The sequence below is a fragment of the Falco punctatus genome (assembly GCF_963210335.1).
Source record: "Falco punctatus genome assembly, chromosome: 11".
Lineage (NCBI taxonomy): Eukaryota > Metazoa > Chordata > Aves > Falconiformes > Falconidae > Falco > Falco punctatus.
The window spans coordinates 17020292-17033382 of record NC_137591.1 but is presented as its reverse complement, the minus strand read 5'-3'; the positions used below and the strand labels follow the sequence as shown (position 1 = coordinate 17033382).

The 13091-nt window shown below is 38.4% G+C and overlaps 1 protein-coding gene across 1 annotated transcript in view; it reads left to right on the top strand.

Moving 5' to 3' along the window:
- Positions 1-13091, top strand: part of COL24A1 (collagen type XXIV alpha 1 chain) — a 156716-nt gene that overhangs the window by 93271 nt on the left and 50354 nt on the right. The window contains exons 25-26 of the mRNA XM_080406641.1: positions 10544-10597; positions 12474-12527. Coding sequence (XP_080262767.1) covers positions 10544-10597; positions 12474-12527 — 108 coding nt within the window. The remainder of the gene's footprint in view (positions 1-10543; positions 10598-12473; positions 12528-13091) is intronic.

The following is a 13091-nucleotide window of genomic DNA, read 5'->3' as shown; positions in this document are numbered from 1 at the left end:
ATTGGTGCATGATTAGGGAAAATGTGGATGAGCACTGGAGAATGACAATGTCACAGTAGAGGAAAACTGGTGGGATGTCATAACACTGTGTTGCTTTTATGGAGAGATCCAAAAATGGCTCTGTGCGGCGATGCAGTAATATAAGCTCTTGTCCATACAATCAGCATTTCTCAGCCAGCATTACACTTGCACTTTTGGTTTTTTCCAAACACTGAGCAAAACGAAACTTTTATTACATGTGAATTCTGGTTCTCAGCCTCTAACATATTAGGGAAAATTGATAGCACTTACTTTGTTGTACAGTGCCACATGCACCAAAATCCTCAACAGAAAACAAAGCTAAACTCAATTTTCAGTTACTACATTAATAACAGTACACAAACCAGTCACAGAAGCTAGTTACTTAACCTTAAGTTTCTGGATTTGTCATGGGCTTTGTTTTGCTCCTCAGTGAACTTGAATTCAATGCACTCATTTTCCACGACTCAGGTATTTTGTATCATGCACCACTAAATGAGCTCCATTCTAATACAAATGTAATATTTGCTAGCACAAATATATAATCAATAATTATATGTTGCAGTGATGGTTAATAAAATAATCATACTAACTACCTAACTGTAGTCAGAGACAAGCTGCAAGAATAAAATAAAAATACTCTTTGTGCCAAAAGAGAGGGCATTGCAGCCCTGTTACAGTGTTATAAAGAAAGGTCATTATGGACCATCGGTAATTACTACTTCCCACACTTGCTGTTTGTAGAATTTGCATATGATACAGAATAACATGAGATACCTGAGAAATGAAGTGATTTATAAGCTATTGGTAAATACTCTTGATTTTTACTTGTGGACTGTAGAATGTCTTCTGCTTTATGTATGTGCATTTTAATCAAAAGAGCTTCATAGGCCCCTGATCCCATTATATTGCCTTTGTATTATCTGGCGGCAGAGAACTGACGTCCGCTACATGGTCTTTAGGGGGATAGTATATATTATCTTGTGGTTAAGGTCAATGGTAAAACACCAAGAGCAGAAGACAGCCTTTCAAACACACTCAGCAGAACTGACAGGAAGACCTTTCAAAACCCCTTCCCTTTATTCACCACTGTAATCTGTAACAGTTAAGCTCTTCCTAAGTAAATTGAAAAGTACTAGAGGAAGAGGATGGTTTTTCTCATATGCAGAAAATGGTTTTCCAGATGTGAGTCCTGATGCAAAATATTCACCTCTGTATACACTGGATGCAGTTTTTACTTCCAGCTTCTCACCAGCTTCTGTTTGTAACAATTTTTCTTTTCCTTGGTGTGCGGAGAGAGTACAAATGTCTTAATTCACAGGTAAATCCACTCCCAGCTATTCAATATTTGCTCTGGTGGCATACATGATGACTCTAGGACATCTCTGGACTGAAGAATACAACACACACACACATGCAAAGTTTGAAAAACAAAAGGCAAAGTACAAGAGCAAAGTACAAATACAGCTAGCTGCTGTGACAGATTTTGAGATGGAGCCCAAAGCAAGGCATGGAGTAAGGCATGTGTCCTTATTGATGCCTTGTGAAGTCTGTGTTGCCAGATGCTTGGTGACACCAAGTACAAAGAAGGTTTGTACAAATAGCACTAAACAATGTGCTGTTACTCTACAGTCTATTTCATGGTAAAGGCAAAGGGAAGAAGACATTACTAAAAAGTTGATAGGAAGTCCAATGTCTAATAAAACTCTCTGTGTGTACGTTTTTTTCTGTGCCACCCCTCCTTCCCTTTTTGCTTATCTATTGTTTGTTGTTTATTCATGATCTCTATTGACTGGGTTTTTCAAATTACAGAATATGATGCACACTTTTAAGCCTGTGGTTGAAATATATAATACTTGGGTTTCAGTAATGGGCAATCCGTCACAGTATTCTAGTTCTCCAAAAGAAAACCAGTGCGTTTCCTGAATAAGAAGCAGTTTTGCAATAATAAATGCTGTAAATGTTGAATTCATAGCAAATTATGATATGAAGAACATGTGTGTGTTTGCTATTGATACCTAAGGGTGGCACCAATATTTTTCTTCTGCTTCTTTCCATTTTCTTACTTTTCCTGGTATCATTCATCTTCTGTCTTTGAATAATACATCTGTCATTGCTGTCTGTTATGATAACTAGAATAGTTATCGTTTTTCTGTAGCAGCTTTTCCACATCAAGTACAGCTTAATATCTGCTTAGAAAAATACAGATGGCAACTGTGTACAAGCAGTGAAGTTTCGACAGCAGGAGACTGGACCATAATGCTGGTTATTCAGTCTAGTAAGATGTGATAAGTCCTGAAATACAGCTTTGTCAATAGGCTAAAAGTCATATTGTCCAACATTTCTTAGATCACATGGAGCTGCTGACTCCTCAGATCACCTTTTGAATGAAGCATTTATGGACGCTTGCCCAGCGTGGAAACTGAGTAGAATAAATTTATAAAATGTTCACTGTGCTCTTAAACTTAAAATGACATATTTTAATATTAGATCAGTAATGTGCCTAAGATCAAACTTCAGAAACTATCCTTAACAGAGTCCTACAACAAAAACTGTTTCTTTGGCTACAGCACATGCCCTATTTTAAAGGGGGAGATGGGCAGCTGCTGGTGGTGCTGCTTGGGTAAGCAGAGCCCAAAGCTGCAGGAGAACCCAGCAGCCATCCTTTGTTGCAAGATACTCGGTTAACGGCAGGACCATCAGGTCCAATGGGAGAGGGATTGGTTAAGATAGTGAGAAGTAAGGGACAGCAGGCAGAGCAAATTTACGCTGCTGAGGAGAAAAATCCTTTGGCATGAATTTCAAAAGAAACCATCACTTTGGGTACTGAGAAAATTGCCCTTACATTTGGGGGAGGAAAAATCCCTCTTTGCTGACGTGCAACTGCATCTTGTATGCTTAGATCAGATGCTATCCAGTGATGGATGGCAAATACCTGAAACCAGAGTCAAGCATCTCATACAAATGACTTATGTTAAAGTGTCAGGGAAGATTTAAGAAAACAATAAATTGGTCAGCTTTTATGGCACAAAATTGAACTCATCTGAACTTAAAACAGTCACTTGTCAAGATTGTGTTACTGTTTGGCATTGCAGACTGGGCCATACTGAATAACTAGGTGCAAGTTAATTCCAATTAACTTTTGTTAATTTTGGCCTTGCCAGCTGCATTACAGAAATTCAGCCCTTGGCCCATACACTTCTGAATTAGAAATCACTACATTTGTACACATATTGAGACAGACTACAAGGGTAGAACTGTCAGCTGCAGCATGTACAAGTGGTGTCAAAAGGACAAACTGAAATAAGCAGAGTTCATGAACACAAATCCTGGAAAAATAATCTTCAAAGACCTGGAAAAGTTACGTGTCAGCAAATCTGCCCAGTTGCAAATAGCTTTTGAAACAACAGAAGAGAAACTAAGCTGAAATGAGAAGAGCTTGACCCCCACCCCCCTGCCTGCCCACTTTCCTCCGTCAACAAAAGCAAGAAAGAGGAGACAGTTGTGGTCCGGCAAAGGAAAAAAAAAGTTATATTCAGGCTGTCAACGGCAGCTCCACAGCAGGCTGAAAATGGTCCGCCTGTGAGAATCTGTGGAAAGGCAAGAAAACGGTGCAGTCAGGCCATGTGCTAGGATTTGAGTTGCTTTTGAGAAGAATTCCCATAAAGTAATTACCGCATCTCCTGCAGAGGTAAAAATTAGCTGAATTACGCACCAGGGATGCTTAATTCATGGGGAATGGAAACTGCAGTTCCTTTTGCTTGAAGAAAAGATTAAATGGGTTTCAACTGATGTTTTCAGGAAGCTCAATAGAAGGAGTTCTTTGAACTATCATGAAAAGTCTGGGCTTTGGAGATATGCAAATGAGAACTGTAAGCCATAGGCCAAAAGAAAAGTCAACTGAGGAAAACTTCCCCCCCCCCCCCCCCCCCCCCCCAAAGACTGGTGAATGCATGGGGCATTGCCAAGGGCTTCAGAAGGAGGAACTAGTTCAGCTGCTTTCAGAAATCTATTTGATACAAATTAATCCAAGTTCTCTGAAGATCTTACAGTAAATGGTAATAATGATACTTCTGTATCTATGTTGTGCTTCTTGGTTTTACCCTAGATGAATTCATATACTTTTGTATATGATATGTACCTAGTCATTGCTGCTAGGTCTTTCTCTCAAGAACAGTGGGGAAACAGGTTACAATATCTGGAGGTTAGCTTTTTCAAGCTGTTGCTCATTATTCTTGAAGGACTTTTTGCTAGTAGTGCTCTTCCTCAGCTGATTTCAGCTGCCATGCTACCCCACAGAATACCTGCAGTCCCACAGCCTTTAGGGTTTTGCAAGTTAGGACTATCACCTTAAGTAAATCAACACTCCCTATACCACTGAGAACAGTCAAAGAGAAGGATAATCTGTTCCATGTGAGGTTTGTTACCCAAGAAAAAAAGCTAGTAGTTAGATGCATAAATATAAATAACTTCTATCACAATCCAGTTTAGCCAAGATACTCTGGAGTAATACCTACCTTCAGAAGAATATTTTTTTTCCTTTGTACAGATTACAAAAAGCTACCATTGTAAACTTGACAGTCAAACCCAAGAACTTCTATAAATGTCATTATTCTGATTGTCACTTGAAAAGTGAAAATACTTCAGATTTGGACAGTCTGTGTCACTCAATTCACTTCACACTTGTGGCAAGTAGACTGTGTAAAATGCAGTGTCCTTCCCAGCGAGTGAGCTGTGTCCTGAATGCCCCTATAGCACTGACCTCAGGCTGCATTTTTCTCATGGTCTTTTAAAAGGTTCACATACAAATAGAACCCTTGCAGATCTAGCAGAATGTCAGAAAAGCGTTACCAGTCCTCCACTCTTTCCCTGACCAAGAGAGGAATTTAGCCTTTCCAGGGAGTCAGATGCTACCTGTATGGTAGTTATTTTGCAGCTACGATGTTGTTTTCCCACCACCCAATCTTTAGCTTTATATCCATACTTATTTGCATGCCCAAGTGATTTTGCAGCACTAAAATATGAGAAAAATGTTTAAGGGTATTTTAGCAATAACGAAGTATAAGTTGTTTCTGCATGCACTAAACTTATTCAGTAATAGCGTAGGTATTGGCACACATCCAGTCTTTTCTGTGTTTGGCACTTTTACTCTCTGTCTGAATTGCACTGATGAATTTAACTTAATGTATTCTAGTGGTTTGGGAAGAAAATACAGAGGAATAGTAACTGCACTTGGCATCTGCAGTTTAGCTTCCAAGGTTTTGTCAGTGGGCGCAGCCTGCTGCCGTTGCGTGAGCTAGCTTCCTTTAAATGCAGGTGTTTCTCTGCATAATGCTATCAAACAGAATTACTCTACTTTACACTGGTGTTACTGGAAGCAAAATTTAACCTGTTTATTTCTTTCCTAAAACTGCTGTAGATTAAACAATGGTGCCAGTATATTTTGTCTTTCAAATATTCAGGTAGCTGAAGTTTTGAGTCCTCTAAAAATTGAGTGAAACATCAGCTGCGAGGTACAAATATGGTGCGTCTCTGATTTCATTCACCTTCTCCACTGGCAGTAAGAAAGCATAGATTTTTCACTCAGATTATCGCCTCTGGTTGATTATCAAGTAACTTTCTCAACAGACAGAAAATGCCAGTGAAACAGATGGCCAGATCTCATTACCAAAAAGAAGAAAATAGCATCTGCCTTTCAAATATGATACTTCCTGACATAATCCTGGATAAAGCAGCTACAGATCTTACGGTCACTCTTTTAGTACTGTGTTTACGAGGTAAGAAATAGTTTCTAAATTTTAAAGGTGGAACCACCACCTTGAATAATAAAAAAGGACCACACAACCCAAAGCCAGTATCACTGTGTGGTGTATGTGCAACAGTTTGCACAGCTGTCAGCCAAGAGCTCCTCAGGTACCAAGGTTTAACCTGGGGCCGTTTCTAATCTACTCTTGCATTTTGGTAATTCAAACTAAAGTGCCATTAGAGGGCAAATGTAATACTAGTCATTAAGGGACACAGAAGTAACTAATTCAGTAATTCAACTGGTAGTAAATTGTAAGTAAACTGGCATCAGTTTATATTCTTTATTTGGCCATTCTCATTCACATCAAATTACTAGAGTTTCTCCTTTTTGTGAGGAAATATGTCTTCCAAAATTGATTTTGTTCCCTGAAGATGAAAATCCTTTTTAAACACCTCAGTAATTTAAAAAAAAATTTGAAAGAGGGAGGTGATAAAAGCTAAAACTTTGTTTTCCCATGATGCAGTCAGTTTGCATCCACGTATTGCATAGTATTAAAAACCCAGACTGTTGGCCTAGAAGAAGACCTTGTTGAAACCAGAGTCTAATTGGGTGATGCTTTTAGAACTGTTTTTCCCAGTTTCTTTGTTGGTTAATTTTACCCAGTTTTCACGGGGGTCTTGGAGACGGGGCTTTCTTTAAAACTTCGTGTTACTCTTACCTCTAAGTGCAGGATATTAACAGTTGCTCCATTTAGTTCATACCTGATACAGGTAGAGTAGTAAATAAATGTTTTACACAGAGGCTCTATTGGAAGTCCTTGGTTTCAAAAGCCTGTCTGCGGTTCAGCAACATACTATTTTTAATCTGATCAAAAATAGAGTCATGTGAAAGCACTGGTCTGATACAAATTCAGCCAGAATTCTATGACTAGAGGAGTTTTTTATTCCAGAGGAGGTATCAATTGTCTATGACACCTCTTTTCTCACAGGTTAACTACCTTTTGTATTGCTGCAGATGCTCTGAAGCCCAAATTGCAGTCAGTGTAAACCTGTATCATGCTTTTGTCTTCATTTTTGTCCAGGCCTGATCTGGGTCACATCTGTTAGAGGCATGCATCTTCAGATCCAGTATTAGTGATGTGATACCAGACTCCAGATGGATTGATTTAAAAAATATTTATTGTACCATTATGTCTGGCTAGCAAAACAGATCTTAGGTTAATATTTATTCCTTAGAACTTCATTTTTATAATATTATGAATTGTAGAAGTATTTTTCTATCTGAGCTGGGTATGAAATAGAAGCTGATTGTCCGAGCATCCACTTTTCCTCCTTCTGTCCATCACCCTTGGCTGGTTTTTTATGTAGATAGTTGGCTTGAATCTTTAAGGATCCTCAAGTAGTTTTAGATCTGTTAAAATCAAACTTAAATGCTGGCTCATTGTGGCTGTACTCATTTTGAGTACTGTGCTGTAATGTATAAAGTCCTTCATGAAGTGTGAAGCTGATGAGCTCTTAAAAGAAATGTTTAAATGGGAATCTTAATGAGCAGGCAGAGATTATGATATCACTGAATGCTGGATCTGGGCTGAAGCAATTCAGCACAGATTCAGGACAAATTTTAATGAAAATTAATTGGAAATACCAAAAATGTTCATAGAAAAATGTTAATGTGGCAAGATATTTTAAATTTACTTATGTCATCTCATTAAAAGAACACTGAATAAAAATGTTTGAAAATACTGAACTGTAAATTAAATGCCCTTGGATTGGAAAATTTTCGGTTATCACAGAAGAACACATTACTGTACAACCTGACAGGTAACTGCTTCCACAGGATGTTTGGAACCAGTTGAATATTCATTTCTCATTACTAAGCTTTTTAATGGATTAGTCCATACTTGGGTTTGCATTAAGTGTACAATGTGTTTTCAATTGTTCAACTACAGTCCTGTTTCTAAAACAGAGCATATGCCCTGGCAGGATATTTTCATCTTTCTCAGGCATGTGTTAGTTGAGAGATCTGGCCTCTGATTCATTTTCTGCAAAAATGCTTCTGTCAAGAAGGTTTCTAAAATGCTGTTATTGTCACTAGAGAGTTTTACACAAATCCTTGTAAATGAAAGTTTATGACTTTTTTTAATAAGGTGGTAATATATTTCTGAACATGTCAGGGTTTTTTTGCTTTAATTTTCTGTTGCCTAATGCATTCGATTTCAATTCTGGAATCCACCACTGCTCCCCAAAGGATTGAAGGGATGCTGGAAGACACTGACTCAACAAACCTGCCTTGACTGTGTTCATCCTCTTACATAAGGAGACAGAGTTGAAGGTTCGCTGCAGTCCTGGTAGCTGGTCTTTGTAACAATTCAATCCACATCTGGGATTTAAGAAGCCACAAGATCTTTTAGAAAATCCACAGGGAAAACATGACTTTATGGCTAATATATTGATGGAACAAGATGTTTTGTGCTCTGATTGCACTTTTTCTTCACTGTGTGCTACTAAATGATTTAAGGACCAAAATTATGTTCCTAAGTAAGCTTTTTCCTCTTTTGCCTCTGCACATACCTGCCCTAGCTTTATCTCAGTCTCTGACGCTTGCCCTGTGTTTTGAATGGAGCAGTGGAAGAGCATTTAGTTAACTTGTCATGGAATCCTTTCCCCTTCATTCCTCTGGAAGTCCCTATTGCATTTACCATTTCACTGGTTTCCATTCCTTTTGCCATCTTTACTATTGTTTTACTTTCCATATATATCCACTTCCACTTACACACTTTCTTTTCCATCTTTTTGCTGATACAACAGCACATTCACAGTTACTGCTTCTTATTCATTCCTTCTCTCTCAGACCAGAGCAACTGAGTCAGAAAGACAATACTTTTGAATTGAAAAGCGGGCTTGATCAGGGGCTGGTCAAGTGAATGGTTCACTGCTGGTGCAAGGCACAGCTACCCATCTTTCTAATCAGTGTCTTCAGTCCTGTAGATAGTGTGGCATTGGCCAGGAGATCAGGAGTGTCTCTGTGGAAGGAGAATAGGTCTGAGTTACATCTTGGCTCTGACTATGTCTTCTGTCCTTTCTGGAATAAGAGCATGAAAGTGATTAGTCATCAGTTTTTGAAACTGTGCCTCCACACCCCTTATCTTGATAAGCAAGAGTACAGGGTAATTCTTTGTCTCACAGATTTCTACCTGGTACTGAGACCCACTGTTGGCCATGACTGGTAGCGGTGGTAGCTCTCGTTCTCAGAGTTCATCACGAAAAGTTCCTCATTCCTGCCAGTGACGTCTGGGTATCACCTTAGTGTCAGTATCACCAGGATGAATCTTTGGCTGCTGCCAAGCCGAGACATCTCAGATCTGACATATAATACACAAGTTCTCACACATAATAGATCAGTCCAGCAGCCATAGAGATGCCTGTTTATCTCTTTAGCCCCTTCCAGCAAGTAGTTTGTGCCAGTATTTTCAGCCTCAAAGGCAGCTGTATCAATGGCTCCTTGCATTATATTTAAACTATGAGATTTCCAGAATAGCTAGCAGCGCAAGAAAATACGAAGCAATCATGAAATCTTAGTTACTTTGTACCTATTATGTTAAAATACTTGAGGCTGAATGGTATTGAAATTATACGGGTAAAAGCTACAAAAAAAGTTTGGTTTTTTTTCAAAGGCAGAGATCTCAGACTGGAATGTTGTCTTTCTCCTATGAAATTATTTCGATGGAATGAACCACTACTAGACTCTTGAAAGGAATATGAGCAGTCTACTAAGCTTAGAAGTAATGCTTTTTCTAAAAAAAAAATCTTAATTCAGTGCCAGTGTAGTGCTATTTAAGCTAGTATGTTCCTATTCATGTAGAGGTAGCAATGCCAATTTCTGAACTGACATTTTATTTGCACTTTTCAAAGTGCAAATAATTTTTGCTTTTTAAAGTATTACAGACACAGTACAGTTGTGTATTATGTTACTACTAGGATCTTCCACATTTCTGCCATCTTTCATGAGCAGTCACACGATATGCTCTGGGCACCTATTGCTTTTTGTTAAAGCTCATAGTGTCATACTTTTTTCAGTTTGGACCTTATACTATAATTTTTTTTTTCTTTTAGTTTCATAGTGAAGGGGGTATTGCAAGCACTGGGAATAAGCTTTTTAAACTACTCCCTCTCATGTTTCCCATCCCATATGGTGATACTTGTTCTATCCAGTGGAAATCTGTGGGAGAGCCTCAGGAAAGGTTTATTTCATTTTTGAAAGACTGAAAGGCTCTCATCCCCTGACTTCAAAGGCACTGGGGACTACAACTGTTAAAAGGAAAATTCTGAAAATACCTGCTTCAATATAATTTCTGTTTTGACTGGATTTAACTTTGTTCCACTGAATTTATTTCCTTTGTAATCTGCAGTCAGACTGAAGCACTAGCAAAGCAATTATTACCTTTAATTGTATGTTTGTAAATCTTCTAGCACTGCAAGACTGAGCTCAGTGGCAGATCTTAGGTGATAGCACAGCAGGATGACAAATTAATGTAATTTCTTTTCTAGCAGTGCCCATTTACTGTTGGTGTGTCTAGATGCAGTGATTCTCCTGCACAGATTGTAAGCCAAGTTAGCTCGTGCAGTCCTCACTTCCCCACAGGACCAGTTACACAAATAGACCAGTGGTTCTCTGGGATGAAGAAATTTGTCATGCTCTGCTGTCAAATTGCTGGGAAGCTGCCAACCATGAACTAGTATAGACATTGCACCAATAAAAGTCTGCTTGCCTTTTGTACAGGGATCAGCTGGCTTACCTGGAGAAACTGGGCCATCTGGAAGCCTTGGTGAAAAGGTAAAATAACTTATCTGATGATTCAGGAGCAAAAATTAGCTTTGAAAACCATTGGGGTAATAAAATATTGGTAAGAGATCATTTACTGAACACTGACAAAGCTAATATTCCTGTAGCTCTTTCAGAGCACAGGGATATATTAATAAATGGTAATCCAAATGCTGTTGAGGTATACATCTGGTATCCTTGATTTTACTTGGCAATTAATTTAGAGCTGATAGATTTGATATCTTGTTCATATTGTGGCACTTAGTTTACTATCCACTGCTACTGAGTCACAGAAACTGGCCTAAATTATATTTGTTTTAAACAGTAGTTGCTGGTTTTGCACTGCTCCATAACAAAGACAAAAGTAGAAAGGTAAAATTTGGTTGTCTGCATTAACTGAATAAAGACAACGCTGTTAAGTTTTGTCTGCAGTGCAGTAACAGTTGTGTTTATGAAAGCAAAGTTTGACAGACTTGATGTGACTAGAACAGTACAAATAACTTAAGCATATTTGGCATGGTTTTATTTAGATGAAGTATTTTAAAACTGAAAAACAGGAAACTATTACTGGACTGCATGTCAGCTTAAATTATAATAAAAACACAATTGTTTGTCAGAATGATCCAGCACCACTTGTATTCCTTCCCTGCAGGCTAAATTATTTCACCTAGACTGGTGGCTGCTATCTAGATACTTTATTGAGAAGGTCTAAATAGTGTATTAGAACTTCCATGAAAATCTGATTATCATTTATATTATCCATTAAAGGAAATACATCAGTGGAAAGCACTGTTTGTTAAAATTTAGACAAGTCTCATACAGGTTTAATCAAAATATCGTCTTAGAATTCAGTGTGCAAGAATTCTTGTTCTTTATAATTACACTTGGCCCAACAAAGATTACCTTGCGATACTGCTGCTAGTTTAGCTAGGAGGGAAAAGGCAGTAAAAGATTAATTAATCTATTATCAGCAAATGGAAGCAAGCTTCTTCATGGTGCAATGATTTTTGTCATTGCTACGCTGTTTCTGTAGAGTTTATTGTCCTCTTTTATGGATTAAATAGTAAAAAGCAAACATGCTATGTGGATTTAAATTACAAACGTACTTCCGGCATAATTATTTTAAAGAAATGTGCCTTTACAGTATGCAGCATAAAACAGATGTTATCACTATGTTGCATACTATCTGCAATAAAAGTGTAATCTTTGTATGGGGGTAATCTACAGCCAAGCCTGATGTTTGGGCTGGATCTTATATACAATTGAAGGTGAAAAAGTATCTAAGACACGAAAGAGACCCTTCCTACTTCCTCTGCTCCAGTTGCTTCTGCAGCTGCTGAAGGGCTGGCCTTGCTTCTAGATCTGTGCTTTCCTAACACATACTGAGGAAATGGGGGAGAAAGGAACAAAATTTTCTTTTTTGCTTGTTTGCTTAAATTTTATGGATTAAAGAAAATAACTATAAATGTGATGCACCCAACAAAGAGAAAAAGGATCTGCTAGCTGCAGTTTGTGTAGACTGATGAAGTACCAAATCTCTTAGGTCTTCTAGGAAAAGGGAAGACAGAGAAGTTCAGTTTTACCATTTTTCAAAATATGAGTGGACTTGTAGGAGGGAGGAGTGCAAAGTGAAAAAATGGTCTCTGCACTGTTTTTGAAGGGCAGTTCCTGAGCCAATGTTGTTATGCACTGCAAAAAGTGATTCCATTTGGCAACCAAATCTCTTGTAGACTATGGGCTGCAATTCTCACAAAAGACCTCTTGGATTGTTGTGGTGTTGTTACTGCAGGTCAGCTTTGTTGGCCAAATCGGCCTGAATCAGCAGCCATGGAACAAGTCAGGGAAAGAGCACTCACTGTTATTTTCTTTTTAATTTTTTTTTTTTCAGGGAGAGCGAGGCAGTCCAGGACCAGTAGGTCCTCCTGGCGAGAAAGGTGTCATGGTAAGTTGCAAGTAATGTAGAATCTATAATTGTTACTTACAAAGGCACTGTACTTTCCAAAACATTAATAAATTCTCACCCTTCTAACTGTGCAAGCCTTATGGAAAAGAATAGTATTTATGGTGCATTGTTTCTAGGAAGTTTCATTTAGCAGCTTTATCCCCTCTGTGGAAGTGTCATTGCAAAGTGAAGCAGCAGGGCAACGGCATTTTTGAAAAATGGCTCTAAGCAGCCTTACATTGAAGAATTAAGTGCAATTAATTGAAAGGAGAGATAAATAAAGGAGGGAAAGTAAAATAACAATTTCCTTTGTAGACTGGGGTAGCACAGGTTGTTCTAATAAATAGGCAGGTAACTAGTATCACCTCTAATTCTACTGCACAGCAGTACCCAAACAGCCCCTGGGTGCCACTCTTGTTGGGAGAACTGGTTTCCTGACACCACTTGTCCTAAATCAGGATGCAAAGTTTCATGCAGCATTGGACAGTCCAGAGGCTGCTGCTGTAATGTACTCACGTCATAGCAGTGAGAGCCTTTCCCAGTACGAAGTCATCAGAGCCCTCA